Source organism: Setaria italica, chromosome IV (genome assembly GCF_000263155.2).
Source record: "Setaria italica strain Yugu1 chromosome IV, Setaria_italica_v2.0, whole genome shotgun sequence".
In the NCBI taxonomy this organism is placed as follows: Eukaryota; Viridiplantae; Streptophyta; class Magnoliopsida; order Poales; family Poaceae; genus Setaria; species Setaria italica.
Window position 1 is genome coordinate 9,731,820 of NC_028453.1, and position 23,757 is coordinate 9,755,576.

At 48.5% G+C, this 23,757-nt stretch overlaps 1 protein-coding gene across 1 annotated transcript; it reads left to right on the forward strand.

The window, feature by feature from the left end:
- The first annotated feature begins 6,986 nt into the window (after positions 1–6,986).
- LOC101758248 (anthranilate O-methyltransferase 2) lies at positions 6,987–8,787 on the forward strand. The gene is made up of 4 exons (XM_004965059.2): positions 6,987–7,128; positions 7,347–7,760; positions 7,881–8,153; positions 8,226–8,787. The coding sequence occupies exons 1-4, from the start codon at positions 7,048–7,050 to the stop codon at positions 8,613–8,615; spliced, it is 1,158 nt and encodes a 385-aa protein (XP_004965116.1). The 5' UTR covers positions 6,987–7,047; the 3' UTR covers positions 8,616–8,787.
- Positions 8,788–23,757: the final 14,970 nt, after the last annotated feature.

Genomic DNA, 23,757 nt, shown 5'->3' on the forward strand with positions numbered 1-23,757 from the left:
AAACTCGGACTTACCTGCATAGCTCCCAACAATAATGACGCGGCAGCCACCCCGGCTTGTGTAATAGCTTGAGTATCGGCACTTTGAGTGACCTGGGAAGGCGGTGCGGTCAAAGTTTCTACTGATGCAAGCACAGGAGGATCCGCCGGTTCCGTGCGAGCCCGGACTCGGCGACTGATCTTTTTAGTGGTTCTTTTATGAACTTGCTTTGATCGGCCGGCAATCATGTCAACAGACGGGGCGTCATAGCCGATAAGAGGGTAGGTGGTATATGGATTGCTCTCTATCAACCGTCCGCTGCGGCTGTGCGTTGGAGGGGTCCGATTCCCGGCCTAAAGAAACAATAAAATCATTAGTGCTCAATCATGTTGGGAAGAATAAAAATCGGCGATCAGAAATACCTCGGCGTTTGGATCAATGTTGGCCGGATCTAGAAGGTTGCAGTATGCCGATGCTGAGTTGCAGAATAGAAATTGGTTCCATTCGGCCCACCAAAGTTTGAACGGCTGGACGGCAAATGGAAATAATAGCCAGTCATTCAAATTAATCGTACTGGAGTCCGGAATTTGGTCTCGCAGCCGACAGTAATCCAGGCCAGATGTGAGCACATCTCTGAACTTGATTCGGCCAGCAAAATACACTTGTATCAGCAATTGACCCATGCCGAATTGTCGTGCGGCAGTAGACGGGTTGTAGAATTCGTATGTAGGGGTATCCTTCCCTGAAAAGAAGTTGGCCGGCAGGAGTCCTGGCTTGATCAGTTCTTCATAAAGATCCTCATCAAACCGGCCAGAAGTCGAGTCAAAACAGGTAGGGAGCTCAAAGACTGGGTTGTCTCGCTGGTACGGGAACCAAATGGATGCATCTTCATTAAATCCATTATAAAAGCACCGAAAGTATTCGGCTACCTTTGTAGCAGAATATGCGCAACCTGGAAAAGCTGATGCTGCTTCACCAAAGGACATGCATCGGCGACGCTCGCTAGGGTCCTCCGCCGATTCGATATTGGGGAACGTCATATGGTCCACTGGTTGCCGGGTGTTTCTGCTCATGTAAAGGTTCAGCCATAGATTGACAAACCACCAAGGCCCGCCTGGGTTGCCGATCGGTTCTCCCTTGGAAAGTTTTGTGCTGATTTGATGGAGCATATGGTACACGGCACGCAGAAGATATTTCCCGAGAGGAATATGGTTTCCTCTGGACAGTGCTTCAGCTAAGGATTGGGTGTTGGTTGTTGGGCCGGCGGCTCTTCCACAGAAGAAGTGTTTTTCTAGCCACATCATCAGGAAAGCTGTGTGCTCCCTATTCTCAACGGTGCCGGTCTTCTTGTTACTGTTGATGAAGCCTTTCCAGCCGCCGATTCCCCTTGTGTCCAGCCGATGCGACGTTGTGGTCAAAAGGTGGAAGGGTGTGTCAGGGGAAGATATGTCCAGGCCGGTCAAGAGGACCACATCGGCCAGGGTAGGGGTCATAGGACCGTGTCCAAATAAGAACGCATTAAGTGTGTCAGACCAAAAATAGGAAGCCGCCATCACTAACGGCTCATTTTTCTCCATTTGAGACAGGGAGAGGTTGATGCATTAGCCGATTTTGAGCTCTTCCCATAAGACGCTCTTTGACGCGGCCACCCGTTGGTACCATTCCCTCCAGCCTGGGGTTTCATTCGGCCAAGATCTGAAAGTGCTCACCCATTGATCTAAGTTCATATCGGATCGTTTAAAGGGTATCCGGTCGGTTTCCAGATTTATAAGATCTACCGGATCTGGGTCTCCCATAGGACCGAGGCAAACAAGGCCAGGATTTCCCGTGAGATGAATAGTAATTCTATGCCTTACTGCCTAAAAAAGGAAAATGAGTATGGGAATGTAAGAAGTGAATCTAAGATAAATATGTTGCCGATAGGGGAGGGATTCGGTATTTACCTCCGGGATAAAGTTCTGAGTAATCGGTGTGGTCGCCGATGCGGATGTGGATAACGGGGCCGCGATAGGGATCGCCATTGGGATTTCTGATGAAGCTCTTTCATCTGTGGATGGAGTGACGGTCGTCGCCACCACCACCGGAGGCGCTATCTCTGGAGCATCGCGTGCGGGGGAGCTGCCGGAAGGAGTCGCCATTGAAGGGAAGAGGGAAGAAGTAGCAGGAGCTGGAACTAGAAAACTTCGGTGGCAAGGGAAAGTGTTGAAAGAAGAAGGATGCGCGCGCGTTGGGAAAAGAGACGTGAGCTTGAAGATGAGGTGCGGTGAAGCGCTATTTATAGGATGCCCGAAGAGAGGGTAAAGATGGAATTTTCACTGCGCCGGCGCTTCGAGTTTTTCGGGGGTAGTGGCTGTCGTGGGCGCCCGTTTCAAAATTGCAATGATCAGCTGGGAGACCGCGAAACGGAAGGATATTTTCACTGCGGCCGTTTCGGAGGGGAGGTTATAAAGAATTTCGAAATAAAAGACTGTGTTTTACTCCGAAACTGGGGGGCATGTGTTGACGCCGGATTTCGTCACCAGTAGAATCGGCGCCAAGAAGAAAGGAAATCGGAGAAGCACAGTTGGGAATCGGCCAAATGGTGCTATAGTGCGGAATCGGCTGGTGACTTTTGTCTCGCTTCAGGACGAATGCACCAGAGTCCCAATCGGTAATCTTTTGCCGATGAGAAATCGGCCGATTAAGGGGGTGGACTAGTTGGGCCTGTATGGGCTTGAAAAGGGATGGAAGGATAAGGTGGAGGTCAGCCCACGGAGCGTGGAGTAACTAACCTAGCACGAATTGTGCTTGTAGATATTCGTTTTCTGTTTGGATTAGAGATAGGATTCTAGTCGGTTAAGAAGTTATCTGTACGGGGCTATAAATAGCTACCTTTGTAAATCTGTGATGATCAACCAATCAATACAACAAGCTACTTTTTCTTCGTACTTACTTTCAAGCAGGCGACTTCGCCATCACTTTTCTCTTCTCACGAGTTCGTGCGGATTGGCAGGGCTGCATCATCTTGATCTCCGGCCGATTCTGTAAGTTCCGTTTATCGAGTAATATCTAAGCTTTAACTTCCGGCGCATCGCTGTTGTTTCGTTTAGATTTATTCATCAGTTATCGATATCTGCTAGATTCATAGGTTTTTACCTGTTTTTCTAGTTTTTATCACCAGTTATCCAGCTAGGAATCGGTAGTATCGGCTTTCTTTATTTTCTATCGTTAGATTCATCTGTTGCCGATTAGATCTGTTCCTAGTGTTGTTATCACAAGCTTTGTACCGATTACTTTAGCAATTTCCTGTCTACAAGGCTATAGGGATCGGGCTGTCTTATAGCCGATTTCATTATCACAGTAAATCGGCCGATTCGCCGATAAACTCTCTCGATCGGAAACTTAGCCGATCGTAGTTTCTGAACCTGACACGTGTTCTTCCTTGCCAATCAACAGGTCAGATTGGCTGGCACGCCGCGCGAACCGCACCAGGGCCTTCACCCGAACAGGAGCTAAGCAGATTCTCCCGGGTCGTGTGTCGGTCGCTGGGATTCGGTTGACCGATTTCTAGCGCCAACACCCTCCATTCTGATAGTACTATTTCTTCTTGGCACAATGATCAAGGAAAATAATCCTACCTATCATCCTACTTATCATCTATTTTATCATCCATTAACTAGTCATCGTAAACAAACAATTCATTAAGGCCTAGACTTCTTGATGCCCATGTAGCAAATCTTGGCTGGAAGAATGAAGAGTCACGCATCGGACCCGAGGCAACCATTAAGTGGGTAGATAGTTGGATTGAAATAAGACTATCAAAAGAAATTTTTTCAGATTTGAAAATATGCACAAATAGAGGGTGTACAATGTTTTCATGCATCCCATCGGAAATGTCCGCACTCTCGTTGTATTCATACCACTAGTTTTAGGGTGGATGACGAGTAGTTTGTGCGTCATTATTCCAGTGATTGCTTCGTTTGCTTGCTAAGGACATGTGAAAATCAGATGTTCTGGCCAACCTTATATAGTTGGGTTGTCGGCACTTCGCTATAAGAGCGTACATGTCATATGTAGAATATATGAAGTATCATATAAACAGTAATATAATAATTGCATAAATATGAGTAAAATGGCGATAATTGCCTGACTAGCTCTTAAATATGAGTTAGATCTGTTCTCTCTCTCTAGGAAAAATATTGACATAGTATTTCGTAACTAGTTGAAGCTAGTTCTTACTCGACCAAGGCTAATAATTGTGGCCTTGAATTCAAGAGATGTATATAACTGCAAGGCACAGATTTGAAAGATATAGTCCATTTATCGCTGTCTAGTACATCACAAATCAGGACCGCAACAACTTTGGAAGAATGGATGATGGAGATTAGAGATATCTGCGATATGGGGAAGAGAATGGCGGGTAAAGGCAGACCTTCTCGCATCTTCGAAGAGCACGCAGCGGCGGCCACCACTTCCAGGGATTTCATCGCTCTCCCTCCGTTCTCTCTCTCTATATGACGTAATTTCAATAGTAGAGAAACCGGCATTATCACTGGTAGAGAAATGAGTATTAGTCCCGGTTAAGAAACCTCATATATCTCTTGTTTTTTCCAACCGGGACTAAAGGAATTTGCACAAAAAATATCAGAAATTCCTGGAAGGCCCCACAAGTCACGCGATTTTTCATACGAAATATGTGCGGACGCGGTACGTGTGATTCGAACCACGATCTCAAGCCTCGTGCATAGCTTCCTTACCAACTCACCTACGCAGCACATCTAATTGAGTAGGAGATGCAATCCTTTTGTAGTAACTTGTGGGGCCCCCTTAGTCCTGGTTGGTAACACCAACCGGGACTAAAGGTCACCCTATTACCAACCGGGACTGAAGCTCTCAGAGACTTTAGTCTGAGTTTGTAACATCAACCGGGACTAAAGGTGTCTCTACGGATGAGCTTTTTATTGAGGATCACTTTTAGTCCCGAGTCCAAAAGCAATCGAGATTTTTGTTGAGGATGGAAGGTCTTTTTTCTACCGGTGTTTCCTTGTTTCCATGTAATCAACGGTGGCTATTTCTTCTCCAATCGCTTCGTCGTAGAAAATGATCCTAGGTGAGATCATGTCATTTAGCCGGTGTATGATCGCGATACTAAATTGCCGTGCTATCGTTATGTACCACTAGTTCGGGGCGGGTGATGAGTGGTTTGGGTGGCACACTGGGTGGCCCCAATCAATAAGCTAGGATTCCTCATCTGATGAGACGAGCATTAGAAACTAGAGAGGCAACTTCGTTCCAGTGACTGCTTTGTTTTCTTGCAAAGAGATTGTGAAATGGGCAGTTCATGCCGGCCTTACATATAGTTGGATTGTTGGCACTTAGCAACAAGCATACACTACTGGGGAATCCACCTTTAGTACCAATTCCAAACTCCCCTTTAGTACCAGTTCTGCAACTAGTACTGCTATATCGGTACTAAAGGGTGGTCCTTTAGTACCGGGTCAAATAACCGGTACTAAAGGGGTATTAAAAACTAAAAAAGAAATCCGCTGACCGGAGCCCCGGCCGCAACCCGCCACCGTCCGCGTGAGCGTCGGAGCCCCAGCAGCACCCCGTCGCCGTCCACCCTAGCGCTGGAGCTCCGACCGCAGAGCACTTGAGCCCCGCACCGAAGAGAGAGAGAGAGCCGCCCTTCCTCCTCATCACCGCCGGCCGCCCTTCCTCCTCGTCGACCGAGCCTGGTCCCGGCCCTCGTCCCCGCCACCTCGCCTCCTTGCAACCCCCTGCCGGCCCCCTCGCCTGGCCAGCCGCCCTCGCGACGCGCTCTGCTGGCCCCTCGCTCCGCTAGCCGCCCTCGCCCAGAGAGAGAGGTGAGACCACGCACCTCGTCGTGCCACACCACCACCCTTTACATCCCGTTGCCCCCGCAGCACCTCCACGCTCTCCCACCACGCCAGCCTGCAGATCCCGCTGCTCCACGCGCCATCGCCCGCTACTGCTCCACGCACCATCGCCCGCTGTAGCTCCTTGCACTGTCACCCGCCACTCCGCCTTTATGCTCCCCCACCGTCGTGCAATCGCCTCACCTCGCCCCGCCACCGCTCCTCACAAGTCTCGCGGTGAGGGGCTCGCGAAGGGGAGAGGGGAGGGGAGGGGTGTGCCTGGAAGAATGGGAGGAAGAGAAGTGAGGCTGCCGTGAGGGGAGAAGGGAGAGAGGAGGGTCGTTCGGGAGAGGGAGGTGTGTGGATAAGACGGTGAGAAGCGGACGCGTATGATGGACTTCAATCTAGTGAAGTCCAAATTAGTATCGGATGGAGGCTTAGTACCGGGTGAAGCCTCCACCTGGTACTAAAATCCCTCAGGCACATTAGTACCGGGTGGTGGCTTCAAGCGGTACTAATGTGCTTTTAGTACCAGGTGGAGGCTTCACCAGGTACTAATGTGCAACCTTTAGTACCGCGTGAAGCCTCCACCCGGTACTAAAGGGGTTCACGGGAGCCTCATCGGGGACTAGCCGTTAGGTCCGGTACTAATGCTCACATTAGTACCGGGTCAAAATGCAACTGGTATTGAGTCTCGTTACGAATGCTCAGTTTTACAATAGTGATGCATGTCATATGTAGTCGTCATTAAAACTATTCATCTAAAATGATTTATCTATAGTCTCATTAAAATGCTTGCATATGTATGAGTAAAATGGTGATAATCGCATTTTTTTTGTTAGATTAGTTCTTAAACATGAGTTATATTAGCTGTGTTATCTCTGTACGTAGGACAAATATTGGCATATACTAGCATGTAACTCGTTGAAGCGTCTCCATCTCAGACGCCCTTATATTGAACTGTTAAAAAAAATCGTGGTCTTGAATTCGACAGATGTTGCGGCATCACATCAGTGAAGCTGAAATTCACGTGCAGTAGCTGTGCTATTTCAGCTACTGGCTATTCCTGCCGTTGCAACATTCATGGAACACATGGCAAATTCTTCTATAAATTCAGCGCTCCACACAGCTGTAGGGTTCATTGCTACACTTGTACTGAACTTTGGGTTAGGTACTTCTCTACACACAGCTGAAGCCTCATCTGGCAGCCATGCCCATGAGTATAGAGCAAGGTCTCCACATGGCAAGAGGGAGCGGAGAAACTAGCTACACTAAGAATTCTAGGATTCAAGTAATAGCTCTCTCCGTCTCTGTCTCTGTCTCTTGCTCTCTCCCCACCACCTGAAGTTCTTTTTGGCATGTTTGGAAAGGATATTTTGATCCAAACTCCAAAAATTTACTTCAAATTCTAATTCTAATTAATGGATCAAAACTCTTATCCAGGTGTCAGTGAGTCAATTTTTTATGAGTGACTAGGACGGTAACATTTTTCTATTTGCATGGAAACAGGAAAAGGCTATGTTTCAGATTAAACCACTCCTTGAGGAGGCCACGAGAGAAGTATACACAGCTCTTCACCCTCGAATCATGGTCGTGGCTGATTTAGGCTGCTCTTCGGGGCCTAACACATTGCGCTTCGTCTCAGAGGTGATCAGCATCATAGATCGTTATTGCAAGGAACTTGGCATACCGCATGACCACCCAGAGCTTCAGTTCTTCCTGAATGACCTGCCGGGCAATGACTTCAACAACCTCTTCGAGTTGGTCGACCAGTTCAAGAGATCAACGACAATAAATCACCAGGAAGAGGCACGGCCTCCATACTATATCTCTGGGTTACCAGGCTCTTTCTACACCAGGCTTTTCCCTTGTGAAAGTGTTCACCTCTTCCACTCTTTGTTCTGCCTTCAATGGCGCTCTCAGGTATGCTTGCAAGATGCATTTCGTACATGTCCATGCTTTTTATTATTTTTTAGGTTTTGAAACGACCTATGGTTGTTTTTAGACCTAAGTGTGTTTTTAATAACGTGTACACATATGTAGGCACCGAAGGGACTCAAGGGCACGGGAAAAACACTCAAAGATAAAGGAGATATTTACATCACAAAGACTACATCACCTTCGATAGTAAAACTGTTTCAACAGCAGTTCCAAAAGGACTTCTCCCTCTTCCTCAAGCTGCGCTATGAAGAACTCGTTTTTGGCGGCCAAATTATTCTAACATTTATTGGGAGAAAGTATGAGGATGTGTTCAGCGGAGAGTCCAATCATCTCTACGGATTGCTTGCACAATCGCTGCAATCCCTTGCTGATGAGGTAAATTTAAATTAATTTCAACCACTATCTAACTATCTTGTGTAGCACAATATTGAACTTTGATCTTAATAGGGCCTTCTGAAGAAGGAAAAACTTGATTCCTTCTATCTACCAATCTATTCGCCATCAGTTGGTGAAGTGGTGGCTATAGTGGAGCAAAATGGGCTGTTCAACATGAATCACGTCAAATTGTTTGAGACAAACTGGGATCCTTATGATGACTCAGAGTGTGATGTTGTGCACGACAGTTTTAGGAGCGGTGTGAATGTCGCCAAGGTTATAAGAGCAGTAATGGAGCCACTGGTTGCTAGCCATTTTGGAGAAACCATACTCGACACATTATTCAAAGAGTATGCGCACCGTGTTGCCAAACATCTTGAGAAGGAGAAAACGAAGCTTGCGGTTATTGTCCTGTCCATGAAGAAATTAAATCAATCTAGATATCCAAGCATCGTGCCTTAAATTTTGTTGTTTCACTCCAACTAGTTGCTACCACGCGCTATACCAGTTATCTAGAAAACTCAATAATATGCATGTTTGTGTGTAATGTGCTGCTTGTTGTGGTGCTGTTTATTATCTTCATCATTGTTTGTCGAGCTACAATTTAAATAGTAAAGATTATGTACTCTGTCTATTTGTTGTCTTCATTATGGTTAAGCTAGCATAGCAGCAGATTTGTTTCAGCAAAATCTGTATGTTCGGATTTATTCAAGATCCTCTGGAATTTCTGGGCCGGGGTTTGGGTTAAATCTGTGTCATCCTGGTATAGATGAAAAATTCAAAATCAAACGATGGCTGCTGGCTCATCACACAGTGCAAACGGGAGGGCACCATAACCCTTCCATATATACTTGATGTGTGACTGACGCTGTTTGGCACAACTTCCATGTTGTTGTGTGCACCTGAAAAACTAGATTGTATGTGCTGGAACGTTACCAGATACTATGTAAAAAGCAAGCAGTTCATATTGTGCCTTTTTTTAACTTAAATTTCCAGATGAAAACAAATAATGTAGTTGATAACTTGATATTTCTATCAGTGTGCAGTGTTAGATTAGTTAAACTCCTGGATTTTTGTGTCATGTATATGGCTGGCTTGATTTCTACTATCTGTATGCATGTTTAACTTGTCAATCGCCACCTGTCATACACTGCAATGATTCAATATTAGTGGGGTTTCTGCTATTTCCGTTTGTTTGAATATAGGGAGATTTTAGTCTGACCATCCATCCTGAGAAATCAAACATAAAAAGAAGGGAAGTACCGTGAAGTACCTAAGGAGAAGTACTAAATCAAACATGGAAAGAAGGGAAGTACCGTGAAGTACCTAAGGAGAAGTACTAAGAAATACCAATTTGGTGGAACCAAGTACCAAAATAGTGAGAAATTAATATGATGCTCTTTTGATTATGTAAATCTACTTAATTCTTTTTTAAGCAAAAAAAAAGAAAGGAAAATACCTGCAAGTACCACTGGTACTTTAAAACATTGTAAGAATGCTCTTATTACTTCATAATAATTCACTGTTCATATACATGACATTTTGAGGTTAAAGTACGATCTCAATAAATCATAAATCACTTGCAAGGGGCATATACTCTAGTAAATAACCTGCACAATTCTAGTAAATAGATTATCATATGGGCAGAAAGGCTAGATTCTAGTAAATCACGTTCAGGTTCATATTTTAGTAATCATTCATAAATTCTAGTAAATCATAGGTTCATAGCTGTCAAATTTATAAGGGCAGCAAGGCATAAATAATTATAGTGACTTGTATTCAAGGACATAGATTTAAATCGTTAAAAAATTCCCGTATAAATCATAGTTTCCAAATTCACAAGCACTATATATATTCTAGTAAATCACAAACAAAGGCATATTTTAAAATAGTGAGAGTAGTTTGCATGTATAACATCTTCCATACGGGTGGGCTTATGTTTCACTACCATCATGTACAGACACCATATCCAAATTATCGTCAATATACATCTGAATTACATGTTTAGCATATTGTCCATCCAAATTATCGTAAATTTGGGCCTTCAGTCCATCCATAAGACGTACTAAGACATCCACAACAACAAGACGGGCTATCGTAGCTCTCACCATCCTCATGTTATACATTCAAATTATGGTAAATGGCCTTGATCGTGTCTACTCCTGTTTTCATCAAGTTATCATAATTGATTTAGTACAAAGTGCACGCCGTTCCAGATTTTTTTTCTTCATCGTTCCTCCATTTTTATAATTGCACTGCTCCTATAAGATTGCACTATGGAGAAATGGGCGGGGAGAGCCTTCCTTCCCCTGCTGCTCGCGCAAGTCTCCCGGTGGGCAGGGCAGGGCACGTCGTCCCGTCCGCCTCCCTCGCCGCGCTGGCCCGTCCGTCCACCCAGCCGGCAGTGGCACGACAGCTTGCTGCTGCACCTGCGCTGCGCATTCATGGCTGCCAATGGCCGCTGCCTGAATGCCTGATGCCCCAAGCACAAAGTCACTTCTCCCCCGCCTCCCTCCTCCATCCGGGACAGAGTATTGCTGCTAGTGGTAATTAATTAGAGCCGTGTGCTGCGGTCAGTGTCTGGTAGTAGTAAAACTTGATTACCCTTTGCTTCGAGTCTTCGACAGCCCGGCCGTGGGCTGTGCGTGCTCATGAGCCGCCGTGGCCCGTTGGGCATGCATCCTGCCACTGCTGCTGTCGCTGATGATCATAGCAAGCATACCTGCCTCGCCAATTGTCATGTGTAGCCGTGTACGGGCGATCATTTCCTCAACTTCCAACTTGCACCATCCTCGCAGAGCAGCCAGCAATGGTACGTAGCAGGCTTCGTGGATTTCAATCCAAGAAAGAATTGCCACCTACGGGACCCAGCCCATCACAGCAGCACATATAATTACCATTTTTTGCCTTGTCTAAAAAAAGAAAAGCCTGCATGTTTACATGCGTATCCATTACCCAGCAGCGGCTCCTCTCTCCTCTGTACTGAAGATTCATTCAGACATTGGCAGGCATTAGGTTGTATTTACCTGTATGTATACTATGGGTCTACGGGCCTGCTACGTGTATGATCTAGCAGGCAGCTCGCCTGTGGGCGCCGCCGGCCCTAGCGAGTGAAGGGTGTCAGCTAGGGTTCCTAACCCTAGCTGTCCCTGCACCTGGTCCCCTAGGCCTATGTATGGTTGTAGCATGTGCTCTTGTATAATTAATCTAATCTTTCCTCACCTAAATATCTCTTTCATGGTATTACGAGTCTAGGTTTCAGTCTTAGGTCTCTAGCTTCCACTTTTCGCGTGACATCCGCGCCTGCTCTTCCATCGCTGGCTCCCTCGACACTCCTGTCGCCGCCCCTGCTGACGCCTCGGATGCCCCTGCCGTCGCTCCTAGCACCCCAAGCAGCGCTGCTGCCACCGCCCCCGCTGCCTCTAAGCGCGACGCGGTGCAGCACGAGGCCACCGCCGCCGCCGTGGCTGCCGATGCCTGTGCTTGCATGGAGGCCACCGAGCGCGTCCTCACCGCCGTCGTCGCTGCCCGCGAGGAGGCTACAACCGGTGAGCAGGCCGCCATCACCGCCGTTGCTCGTGAGCGTGAGGCGCTGAAGCGCGCTCTCGGTCCCCCTCGCCCCGACGATGCCATCTTCGACGACGACCTCGACAACGCCCTCCTCCGTCAGGAAGCTGCTCACCTCTTGGCGCTCCATGCTCAAGCGGTGGCTGTCCAGAACATCCGCGCCCTTGTCACTGTCATCCTCGACGTCAAGACCGGAAACTACACGCGGTGGCACAGCCAGTTTCTTCTCACCCTCGGCAAGTACTTGCTGTCCAGCCACATCCTCAACGATACCATCTGCACCCATCCCGACTAGGTTCGGATGGACTGCGTCGTCCTCACATGGCTCTCCGGCACCATCTCCGACGGCGCCCACAGGCGGGCTGCCTGCTAGCTCATACATGTAGCAGGACCTAATAGCAGGCTTTTGTGGCAGAACCACCTCGGATTAACTTAATTAAAGCACGATTAAGTTGCTTGACACGCGACACTCATGCCTTAGTCAAGTTAACTCGAAGTGCCGTCGGATTTCATCCGATTTAACCACTTAACAGGACCGAGTTAGCATGACCCACACGAAGGTGAGTGGTTCAAGAGAATACAACAGGTCTACCATTAGATTAACAAGTTGTTACACACTCGGTTATAAATCAGAGTTTTACAAGTTCTAAAGAAAACAACAGAAGATAAAAACAATCGGAAGCTACTCGTCGGGGTTGGACGTCCCTGGTGAGGCCAGCCGCGACATCAGTGATCCCATTCCCCGCCGTCCGAGGAAGGATCCCACTCGACCGTCCAACCCGGAGGGAGGTGGGGGCGGCCAAGTGCCAGCAGCAAGCTCTGAAGCTGCAACTTCACCTGAAAAGAGAAGCCACAAATAAGGCTGAGCTTCTAAGCTCAACAAGACTTAACCGACCGGTGACCACTTCACCACGTCTAGACATGCAAGGCTCTTTTGGCTGAGGGGGTTTTGTTTGCCAAAAGCGACTATGTTGGGTCCTTATTTTCAAGTTTTAGCTCAGATTCTAGTTCATTAACCAGTCTATGTTGGCAACTTACTCTAAGCAATCATAGATCCACTTTATGTATATAAGCTCAACATCAAGACCATATCATCATCAGACTCCTTCATTACTCAGTGTAGTATTATGATCAAGCAGTCTCAAACTGTGAGAGGCAGACGAATCGATTCGAGTTCTTTAACCATGCATGGTGAACCTAACCTCACGACATCCGCACACCACCGAGGGTCGCTTCCTGTGTCGGCCTTCCCCATCAATTCCCTAACCCGTGTCGGGTCCACTTTCTTTGGTGCAAGGTTCCACGGACCCGGCCTCTGCCGTTCTGTGACCACACTTGCCACCACGTGCGGCCGCAGGGGAACTTCGTTCCAAGGACAGTGGAGCGACCACTCACGTTTAGGTTTAATCAGGTACTAGGCTTCCCCATCCCATACTGAGTATGAGGTTAGTACTTTCAAACACTTGATCACGAACACCACTACTGTCGAGCCTTAACAGATTCAGTAAACAGACGGGGCGATCAGCCGACCACCAAAAGAGTTAACCAAAACCCTGCCCCGTCCGTCGTCCTTATAGTTGTAACAGAAGGAGAAACAACCAACTCCTATAACTCGCGAGTGATAGGAAATCACTCGACTTTTACCGATTCATATTGAAGCATAGCAACTACTCGGCCCAACAAATTAGTGTTCAGATCAAAGGAACTATGTCATGCATCTATGGTTGTAAACAACTCCTATATGGAAATCACAAACACGAGAAGGAAGGCATGTGCAAGCTTAGAAAGTTGGGTTCATGCTTCGGGGCTTGCCTTCAAGCGGAGGGGAGGAGAACTGGTCTTCAGCTGGGGCTGCTTCGGCTTCTAGAGTTGGTAGCTCAGCTACAGCTCCGTCTTCGGGCGCCGGGTGTAGCTTGTAGACACCGTCAGCGAGATGTAACTCTACACGAATGCAATGCAGGAGTTAGTGTTTAGACGGTTATTTTAACAACACTTGCGAGTTAAAGCTCGGACACTTATAGCAAAGCTACAGAAAAAGCGGGGAAGTTTACTTTAGTTGGTGGAGAGCAAGATAAAAAGGGTCGGATGGGAATAGACTTGTGATCTGACCCTTAAACTTTAAGGGATAACTGTGTTCGAGGTCCTCAGATTTGATGCAGAGAAATCCCAATCTTTTACACAGATAGCCTCGGGTCAAGGAAAAGGATACAGCCGAGTCCTCGGGCGAGGCGGATAAGGGTCGGCTAACAGACAGGGTCGGGCGAGATGGAAAAAGGGGTCGGACGAAATAGAGAGGGTCGGGCGAGACGGTAAGGGTCGACAGCTTACCTTCAGGTTTATAGGTGAAGCTTCGGGGTCGGGAAGGAACAGACTTGGGCGGAAGGACTTAAGCACTAAGGCTTGGGCGGCGGCGATGTCCGGCGGTGCTTCGGCGGTGGCGGAGCTTCTTGTGGGCAACAAGGAAGCTCTAGCACAGCGCGAAGGAGCAGGCGGCTGGGTGGATTGGGGAGAAGCGGGTCTGAGCGAAGAAGGGAACTTCTCAAGAGTTTCAGCGGAAGTGCTCAGGTGCGCTCAGAGTAGGGCGACGAAACAGCAAAGGCGAAGGAACTCCGGTGGAACTCTGGCATTCCCTTTTATAACTGCGCGGAAGAGAGAGAGTTGGAGCAGCACGAAGACCGGGAAGAAAAAGATGGAGTGCGCTGCCATGGCGGCAATTGAGTGGCGATGGGCTACGGAACAGAGCTTCGGAGATGGCGTCTTCGGCCATTGGGCACTGGAGACAAGGCGGCGCAGGCGCGGTTTTGCCGAGGTTTAGAGTTGGCGGAGGCAGGCATCGTCGAGCGACAGATTTGATTGGTGTGATAGGGAAAAAGGCGCTACAAGCGAGGTTGCAACAGGTGAAGTGACAAGGCGAGCTGCTGAAGGGATACGAGGTAGGCTACGCTAGCGCAAATCAAAATTTCTACCGCGTATAACCAGGAAGAACTGCCGTATAAGGATCACGGGATTACCACTCGACGCACTACTGGTGCGGAAGATGTAGATATGCGTCGGTGCAGTGAAGACGATCACGTAGTCGTACGTGGTCGAACAACATAGTCGTACGTAGTCGATCACGTCCAGCGGCTCCTCAGCAGCTCGTCCACGTGCACAGCAAGATCGCCTCCGGTGCCGCGGCTCGTCGTCGGCTCGTCATGGCTCGTTGGCGGCTCGTCGGCGGCTCGTCCAAGTGCTGCAGGCGCAACACCTCCAAGGTATCCACACGTGCAGGGAGGAAGCGTCGCAAGCCGGATTGCTAGATCCGCGAGTTGCAACAGGCGAGGGCGTGGGAGGCGCGGCAAGAGTGTTCAGCCAAAAGGTGTAAAACCCTAGGGCGCCCCCACCCCTCTATTTATAGGGGTTCCTGATGGGCCTCTGGATCCGAGGCCCATTAGTACTCCTAAACCTAATCCAACTCGGATCAGATCCGAATTGGGCTTCCAGCCCCTTAAGTGTGCGACCCTATGGGTTCGGATACGTATAGACATGGCCCGAGTACTCCTACTCGGCCCAATAGTCGGTAGCGGCCTCTAGCAAGACGTGCCAACTCCTATACGCATACGAAGATCATATCAGACGAACCATCACAACATAATATACATGCTATTCCCTTTGCCTCACGATATTTGGTCTAGCTTCAAGCCGACCGCTCTTTCTCGATCCTGTGATTCGGAATCCCTTTGTAGGTTAACTCTTAACCGTACGTAGCATGGCCATGCATTTTCGGATCCGATCACTCGAGGGGCCCAGAGATATCACTCTCAATCAGAGAGGGGCAAATCCCATCTTGATTGACCATGTCTCATAGCATGCTTCTTGACAAACCCGAAAGCTACCTTTATAACTACCCTGTTACGGCGTAGCGTTTGATAGCCCCTAAGTAGATCAATCCACATCTAGAATACATGCGACAATCTCAGGTCTAAGGACAAAGCGTATATGTTGTTTAAAGAGAGAACTACTTCTCGTGTTGGGTCAGTCCTAACACATGTCTCCACATGTGTCCACATTATTAGTTCAACATCTCCATGTCCATGACTTGTGAAACATAGTCATCAACTAATACATGTGCTAGTCTAATATTCATGTGTGTCCTCACATGAACTCCGACTAGGGACAACTTTAGAATAACCATACAAGTAAAGAGTTTCACATACAATTCACATAATTGCAAATCAATTCAAGTAGCCTTTAATGGATATTCAATGAACATAGTATACAAATCATGGATACAAATGGAATATCATCATCTCTATGATTGCCTCTAGGGCATACCTCCAACAGCTGCGGCTGCGCGGGCAAGCGCGAAACAGCAGCTTGCTGGGGCACAGTTCTGGCAAGGCGGAAAAGGAGCTGTCGCTGCCGGAGTTGGGGTTGGCGAGGGAGGAATCATCGTGTAGCGAGTTCGTGGGCGGCGCGACTGTGGAGAGGCGATGGAAAAACCGGAAGGCATCGGGTCTTGCAGCCAGGGATCCGGCGAGATGATGATGGGCGCGTGTTGCAAGGCGGTCTGATGCAGCAGCGGCAAAGCTCTGCCACGGCGGTGACGGGGCACCATGGCATGGCCGGCGAGGGCGTGAGCGAGACGAGGCGAGGCAGAAAGGGTTGTAGAGGGGCTTCTACGACGATTGGGGAGGAGGGCACGGGAATCCATCCTGTCGCGACCGGCGACTGGGCGAGGCGGCGGGCGTCGAAGATATCAAGCCACACGGCTGAGAAGCTCTGAAGTGGGCGCATGCTGTTCGGGCGCGTCTACCTCGGGAGATCTGGGGAAAAGATTTCCGGGTCCACCAGTCAGTCTCGGTTTCTCCTCTGCTCAAGATGGAAAGGGACACTGCCTTTGGGATTCATAAGGAACCAACGGGGTTGGTTGGGTTCTTCAGGGGTCGGGACCGGGAATTGGAGGTTGAGCGCTTAAGCTCAGGGGAGCTGAGACAGAGGGATTAGGGACTCGGATTAGGATTAACTCGGCTGATTTAACCAAGGTCGTTACAGCCTACCCCCCTTAAAAAGAATCTCGTCCCAAGATTCGGGTGTAAGAGCGACCAGTGGGGGTGTGCAGTCCTTACCTCCTTAGCTGGAAAGAAAACCTCGAAAGTGTTTGTTCAAATACTCTTCTGTTTCCCAGGTGGCTTCTTCTTCTGTGTGGTTGTTCCATAGTATCTTGTACATTTTTACTGTTTGCCATTGGGTGTGTCTTTCCTTTCGGTCGAGGACCTTTGCTGGATACTCAGTGTAAGTTAGGTCGGACTCAATTTGAAGTTGCTCCTGGTCCAAGACCTCAGTTAGAACTTGGACACATTTCTTCAGTTGGGAGATATGGAAAACATCATGTATGGCCGAAAGCTGTTCTGGGAGTTGGATCCGGTAATGGGTCCACAGATTTCCACAATTTCATAAGGACCAAAGTAACGGGGAGCCAATTTTCCTTTTACTCCAAACCGTTGCACTCCTTTGGTAGGGGAGACTCGAAGATATACGTGATCACCAATGTCAAACTGCAGGGGTCTTCTTCTCCTGTCCGAGTAACTCTTTTGTCGGGATTGGGCGGCCTCGAGATTTGGTTGAATTATCTTCACTTGTTCTTCTGCTTCTACTACTAAGTCAGGGCTGTAGGTCTGTCTTTCGCTGACTTGTGACCAATTCAACGATGTCCGACATTTCCGACCATATAGGGCTTCAAACGGTGCCATCTTCAAACTGGTCTGGTACCTATTGTTATAGGAGAACTCTGCCAATGGTAAGCACTTATCCCAATTCTTGTCATAATGAATTACACAAGCTCTCAACATGTCTTCAAGGATCTGATTTACCCTTTTGGTCTGACCATCGGTTTGAGGGTGATAAGTCGAGCTACAAATGAGCTTGGTGCCGAGCGATGCTTGTAGCTGTTCCCAAAAACGCACTACAAACTGAGCTTCTCGATCTCAGATGATCATCCTAGGCACACCGTGCAGGGAGACAATGCGGTCAAGATACAACTCCGCATATTTCTTGGCCAAGTAGGTGGTGTGGACCGGAAGAAAGTGGGCAGTCTTGGTAAGACGATCCACAATCACCCAAATGGAATAATGTCCCTGCGATGTAAGGGGCAGTCGAACAATGAAGTCCATGCTGATGTCTTCCTATTTCCAAGAGGGAATAGGTAGGGGCTGTAGGGTACCTGCTACCTTTAAATGGCTGGTTTTGACACGTTGACAGGTGTCACATTCTGAAACCTACCGTGCAATTTCTGGTTTCATTCCACTCCACCAGAAGATTTGACGGAGATCATGATACATCTTATTGCTGCGAGGATGAATTGAGAACTTGGAGAGATGAGCTTCATCTAGGATTTGCTTTCTCAAATTGGGGTCGGATGGTACAATAAGTCAATTTCCATAATATACTCTCCCATTCTCATCCTGTCGGAATTGCTTATACCCTTCATCCTTCAATGAAATCTTTCTTTTGATTCGCCTCACTTCCTCATCCTCTAATTGTGCTGACCCAATTTGGTCTTCCAGGACAGACTCAAGAGATATATGGCCGAGGGTTCCATGGGAAATAATTTCCAAACTGAGCTTTCCCATCTCCTGGCACAGGGTCTCTGTGAAATTGGTTGCCATCAAGCAATTGCAATGAGTCTTGCGACAAAGAGCATCGGCCACCACGTTGGCCTTGCCGGGGTGATAATGCACTTCCAAATCATAATCCTTTATCAACTCCAACCATCTTCTTTGGCGCATGTTGAGGTCGGCCTGAGTGAAGATGTACTTGAGGCTCTTGTGATCGGTGTAGATGTTACAGTGGGTGCCCATCAAATAGTGCCTCCATATCTTTAAGGCATGAATCACTGCTGCCAACTCAAGATCATGGGTCGGATAGTTCAGCTCATGAGGTCGTAACGCCCGCGAGGCATAGGCAATGACTCGGTTGTCTTGCATAAGAACACACCCAAGTCCAGTGCCAGAGCCGTCGTAGTATACGTCAAACGGCTTAGAAGGGTCGGGTTGAGCCAAAACCAGGGCTGAGGTCAGCAAGTGTTTCAAGGTGTTGAAGGCTTCTTCACACTTGTTACTCCACATAAATTTGACTTCTTTCTTCAGCAGCTCAGTCATCGGCTTAGCTATCTTGGAGAAATCCGGAATGAAACACCGATAGTAGCCTGCTAGTCCAAGGAAACTTCGGATCTGGTGAACTAAAGTGGGCGGCTTCCAGTCCATGACTTCTTGTACCTTGCTGGGGTCAACTGTTATGCCATCCCGAGAGATGGTGTGTCCCAAGAACTTGACACTCTCAATCCAAAATTCACACTTGAAGAATTTGGCATAGAGCTGATGATCTCTCAACTGTTGAAGAGCCACACGAAGATGCTTGGCATGTTCTTCTTCGCTCTTAGAGTACACCAGAATATCATCAATGAACACCACCACGAACTTGTCCAGTTCGGGAATGAACACCGAATTCATGAGATACATAAAATAGGCGGGTGCATTGGTGAGTCCAAAAGACATAACTAGGTACTCGTAGAGTCCATATCTTGTGGAGAAAGCAGTTTTGGGAATATCACAGGGTCAGATCTTGATTTGGTGATAACCGAAACGAAGATCAATCTTGGAGAACACTCTGGCTCCAGCTAATTGATCAAACAGAACATCAATGCGGGGAAGTGGATACTTGTTCTTGACAGTCACCACATTGAGGGGTCGGTAGTCCACACACATGCATAGACTCCCATCCTTCTTCTTAACAAACAAGGCTGGGCAACCCCAGAGTGAAGTACTGGGTCGGATGAAGCCTTTCTCCAACAGATCATGCAACTGGGTTTTTAACTCGGCCAGCTCCGCGAGTGGCATCCGATAGGGTCTCTCGGATATTGGAGCGGTGCCTGGCTGCAGTTCAATGGCAAACTTGATATCTCTGTCTGGCGGCATGCCAGGTAAGTCATCTGGAAATACATCCGGGTACTCGCAGACAACAGGAAGGGTTTCTATCCAGGCTTCCGATATAGGGTACGCACAAGGAATTGCGTACTCAGGGTGGGTCAAGGATAGGGTAGAATTGCCATGCAAGAGTGAGTCGATGTGGAGAGCTCGGGCAGCTGCATCTAGAACCACTTGGTGTCGGGTCATCCAATCCATCCCAAGGATGATATCTATTCCTTCCAGGTCAAGGATGATGAGATTCTCCCTAAAAAGAGTTTGGCCTAGCTAGATAGGTACAAGGGTAACTATCTTGTCTGAGGCTATCTTCCTTCCCGGAGTGGAGATCACATATGATCCTTTAGTGTGATCGACACTCAGCTCACATCTTTCTTTAGTCTTACTCCCGATGAAGCTATGGGAGGCTCCCAAATCAAACAAAACAACAACAGTTTGATTATGGACAAGGAAGGTACCCGTCATCACTGGCGCACCTTCGGGGAGCTCGATCAAGCTGGTGTAGTTGAGCCGTCCTTGGCAAACTTGCACTTTGGGCCTTCTTCCTCTGTTCGCCGTGGGGTTCTGGCCAGTCTGCTGATGCTTGTTCCTGGGGCAGTCCTTGGCAAAATGCCCTTCATTTCCGCAGGTGAAACAGCGGTTGCTATTCACAGGGCGCGGCAGCGGTAAGGTCGGCCGGGGCGCCTGCGGTTGGAAACTGGGAAAACGAGGTGCTGCGGGAGGTGGAGGGCGAGCAATCCATCGTCCCGATTGTTGGGGCCTGTGGGGCACCTAAGGGGGAACCATCCTGAATCTTCGAGCGGGCGGGCTCAGCAATGCCGCTGAGGCTTTCCTTTTCTGGTCAACTCTGAGAGCCTACATGCAGTCCTCTTGAGAGATGGCCAGATTCACCAACTCGTTGTAGGTATCCACCTTGATGGGATTCAACTTTTCCTTGAGTTCCAGGATCAAGCCTCTGCGGAACCTGTCCCTTTTCTTCTCGTCGGTATCTGCATGATAGCCGGCATAACGGCACAGGTCGTTGAAGGCTTGTGCGTAGTGTAGGACATCACAGCTTCCTTGGGTAAGGGCCAAGAACTCATTGAGTTTGCATTCCAGAAGACCTTCGGGAATGTGATTCCCTCTGAAGGCGGTCTTGAACTCGTTCCAGCTGACAGCATGGTCGGCCGGCAGCATAGCATGGTAGTGATCCCACCAAAGCCGGGCGGAACCACGCAGCTGTTGAGCCGCGAACCGGACTTTGTTCTGGTCAGGACACGGGGCGGTGAGGAGTTCGAACTTGGATTCGATAGTACGAACCCAAGCATCTGGATCGAGTGGGTCTTCAGTCTTGTGGAAGGTCGGGGGCTGCGTGCTCAAGAAGTCCTCATAATGAGCAACTTGAGGTTGTTGATGAGCTCTCCCTCCATGGGGCTGCTGTTGTCCTTGTACAATGTGTCTTTGCAGCTCAGTCTGAGCCGCTAGGATGGCTTCAAGTGAAGGTGGGGGCGGAGGCGGAGGGAGATCCTGCCTCTGCTCGCTGCCACTGGGCACAGAGCCAATCGGGTGCGGTGCGCCATCTGCAAGAGCCAACGTTCCATTAATTCCATAACCTCAGAAGTATTCCAATCATGCGGGAACGTATACTTTAAATCCTCAAAATGCGACTCTTACCAATAGTGCAACACAACAACATCTCTTATTAAGGAGATACACACTTCCTCTTGCCATCTCAGTTAGCAACTATCTTAGTTCTGCACACAACTTCGGGCGAACCAAAACCGTATCCCATGGGCTCCACTATATCCGACCTTAGGCCAAGGGGTCAGGCTAAGCGAAACAGTGCAACTAGGGGTCGGGCGAGGCGGAGAACTGCCTCGAGGCGTCGAGCGCATCCGACCTTGCGACTTGGGGTCGGCCAACTTTGGACAGACCCACAGAAAACTTGTGTGTGGTCACAGCACAAAACTCACACAACCTGGCATCCAAGGCGTGTCACAAAAAGAGTCAAAAGTCAAGTCAAGATCTGATTTCACTAAGATCATTTCATTGTTGTTCCCCAAAATACAAGAGGAATACTCAACTCAAGGCTAACCTATTACATCACTATCCAAAACTTAGGTTACCGAGGAGTACAACAAAAGATTAGATTCCTACAGCTCTCAACCTATGAGGGAACACTGTGAGTCGGAGAAGGGGCGTCGCCATCCTCAATGTCCATGCTGGACGCTCCCATGACCCTCTCAGGGTCTTCTTGTTCATCCAGCTGCATCTCAAGGGCATGCATAGCATCGAGCTCGGCGTGGTGCTCGTCCAAATGAGCATTGGCAACTGCGAGCTCCAGCTCAACTTCCATCTTCTCTTCGGCAAGCTCGATCATACCATCCACCAGGTCTGTCACTTCTCCCTTGAGCTCGGAGATCCTGGCTTGCATGTCATGGATCTGTATGCCTCTCTAGATGAGCTGATATGACCGTCCCACCAAGTCTCTCTTGGCGGTGTTGAAATACCCTTGGGTGTCTATGGCTATCCGAGCCAAGACAGCCATAGCTCGGCCTTGAAGCTCAATCAGCCGATACAAGGCTGACATGCATCTGGTGGTGGTAGAGATGGTGACCAACGAATGGGAGGTTGCCAACACCTCTATGTTGTTAACATGATCAAGCCACGCCAGGTCTAGCCGATCCCTGGCAGGAAACAGGCCGATTGGGTCCAAGGTGACCTCAAGCGGGTGTAGCCGACGGAACTGGGTGAGGATCTGAGAGCAGCCGACTCCCAGGTATCCTCCAGAGCGTGTCTGCTAGTCAAGACTTCGAGCTGGGGCCACTCGGGCTGCATAGGGGGTGGAGGTACAATCACCTGCACGTTGCATCTCTGCACTCCGTGCTCCTGGTACATCCGTCCCACGTACAGAGGCGGGGACTGGTACCCAAACCACCTTAAGGTATCCCACAGAATAGCAAGAAAACCGTCAAAGTGTAGGCACGTAGAGTGGGAAACGCCATCAGCGCCGTACAACATGTATCTGGGGGCAGCCATATGGAACCAAGAACTGAAACAACATGAGATAGAAACTCTAAGAAGAAGAACAGATCAGGCAAAAAAGGTACTCGGATTTGACCAAAGTATAGCTGGAAAGGTAGCTAGAAATCCTTAAAGCGAAGAAAAGCTTTTCCAAGGCAAGGTTGTTTTAGAGAGGTGATTTCACAGATTTTTGTTCATGACGCATGCACGACCTACTTCGTCCTCTCAACCAAAACAACTACCAAAAACCTTTGGTCTTACGCAATCAGTGCTGGTGGCAAGGCAACCAGTACGTTGCTCCCTATAATAGCTAGTCGGGTTCTAGTAGCATCTCCTAAGCGAACGTGGTTAGTGTACCTGTAGAAAACACAGCCACCTGAACCTTTCATGCCAGCACCCACGAAAGCGTCTCCAAGCATTACCGTTCACTATAGAAATGGCACCCATGCGTTTAACGCTGCATGGACAGCACAACAACCACGGAAATAGGTCCCCTTTGAATGGAACCGTATAACTCTTCGCATACTCGAGATGCGGAATCTGCGCACGTATAATAGATGTGGGCGAACAACCGTGATGATAGGCTCGTTGGAATCGAACCATACCACCCTTCGTATGAATCAACATACGGAACCTGCACACGTATGATAGACATGGGCGAAACAACCACGATGATAGGGTCCCTTGAATAGAACTCCCTATCAACCCTCGCATACTCGTGATGCCGAACTCGGCACACGTACGATACACGTGGCGAAGTGCTGGGGGTTAGCAAGATAACCAATAAGTAATAGCCACCAAAAACAACCCAAAATCCCCTAGGGCCTCTCGTACTAAAGTCATCCTTAACGATCGTACGAGACTTTTCAACCTTTTTCTTACAAAATTTTATTCAAAAAGAACGTGTTCTAGGACCCATCGTGTTCTCTGCCCTGCTAAACCAGCTCTGGTACCAGCTGTGGCGGAACCACCTCGGATTAACTTAATTAAAGCACGATTAAGCCGCTTGACACGCGACACTCATGCCTTAGTCAAGTTAACTCGAAGTGCCGTCAGATTTCATCCAATTTAAC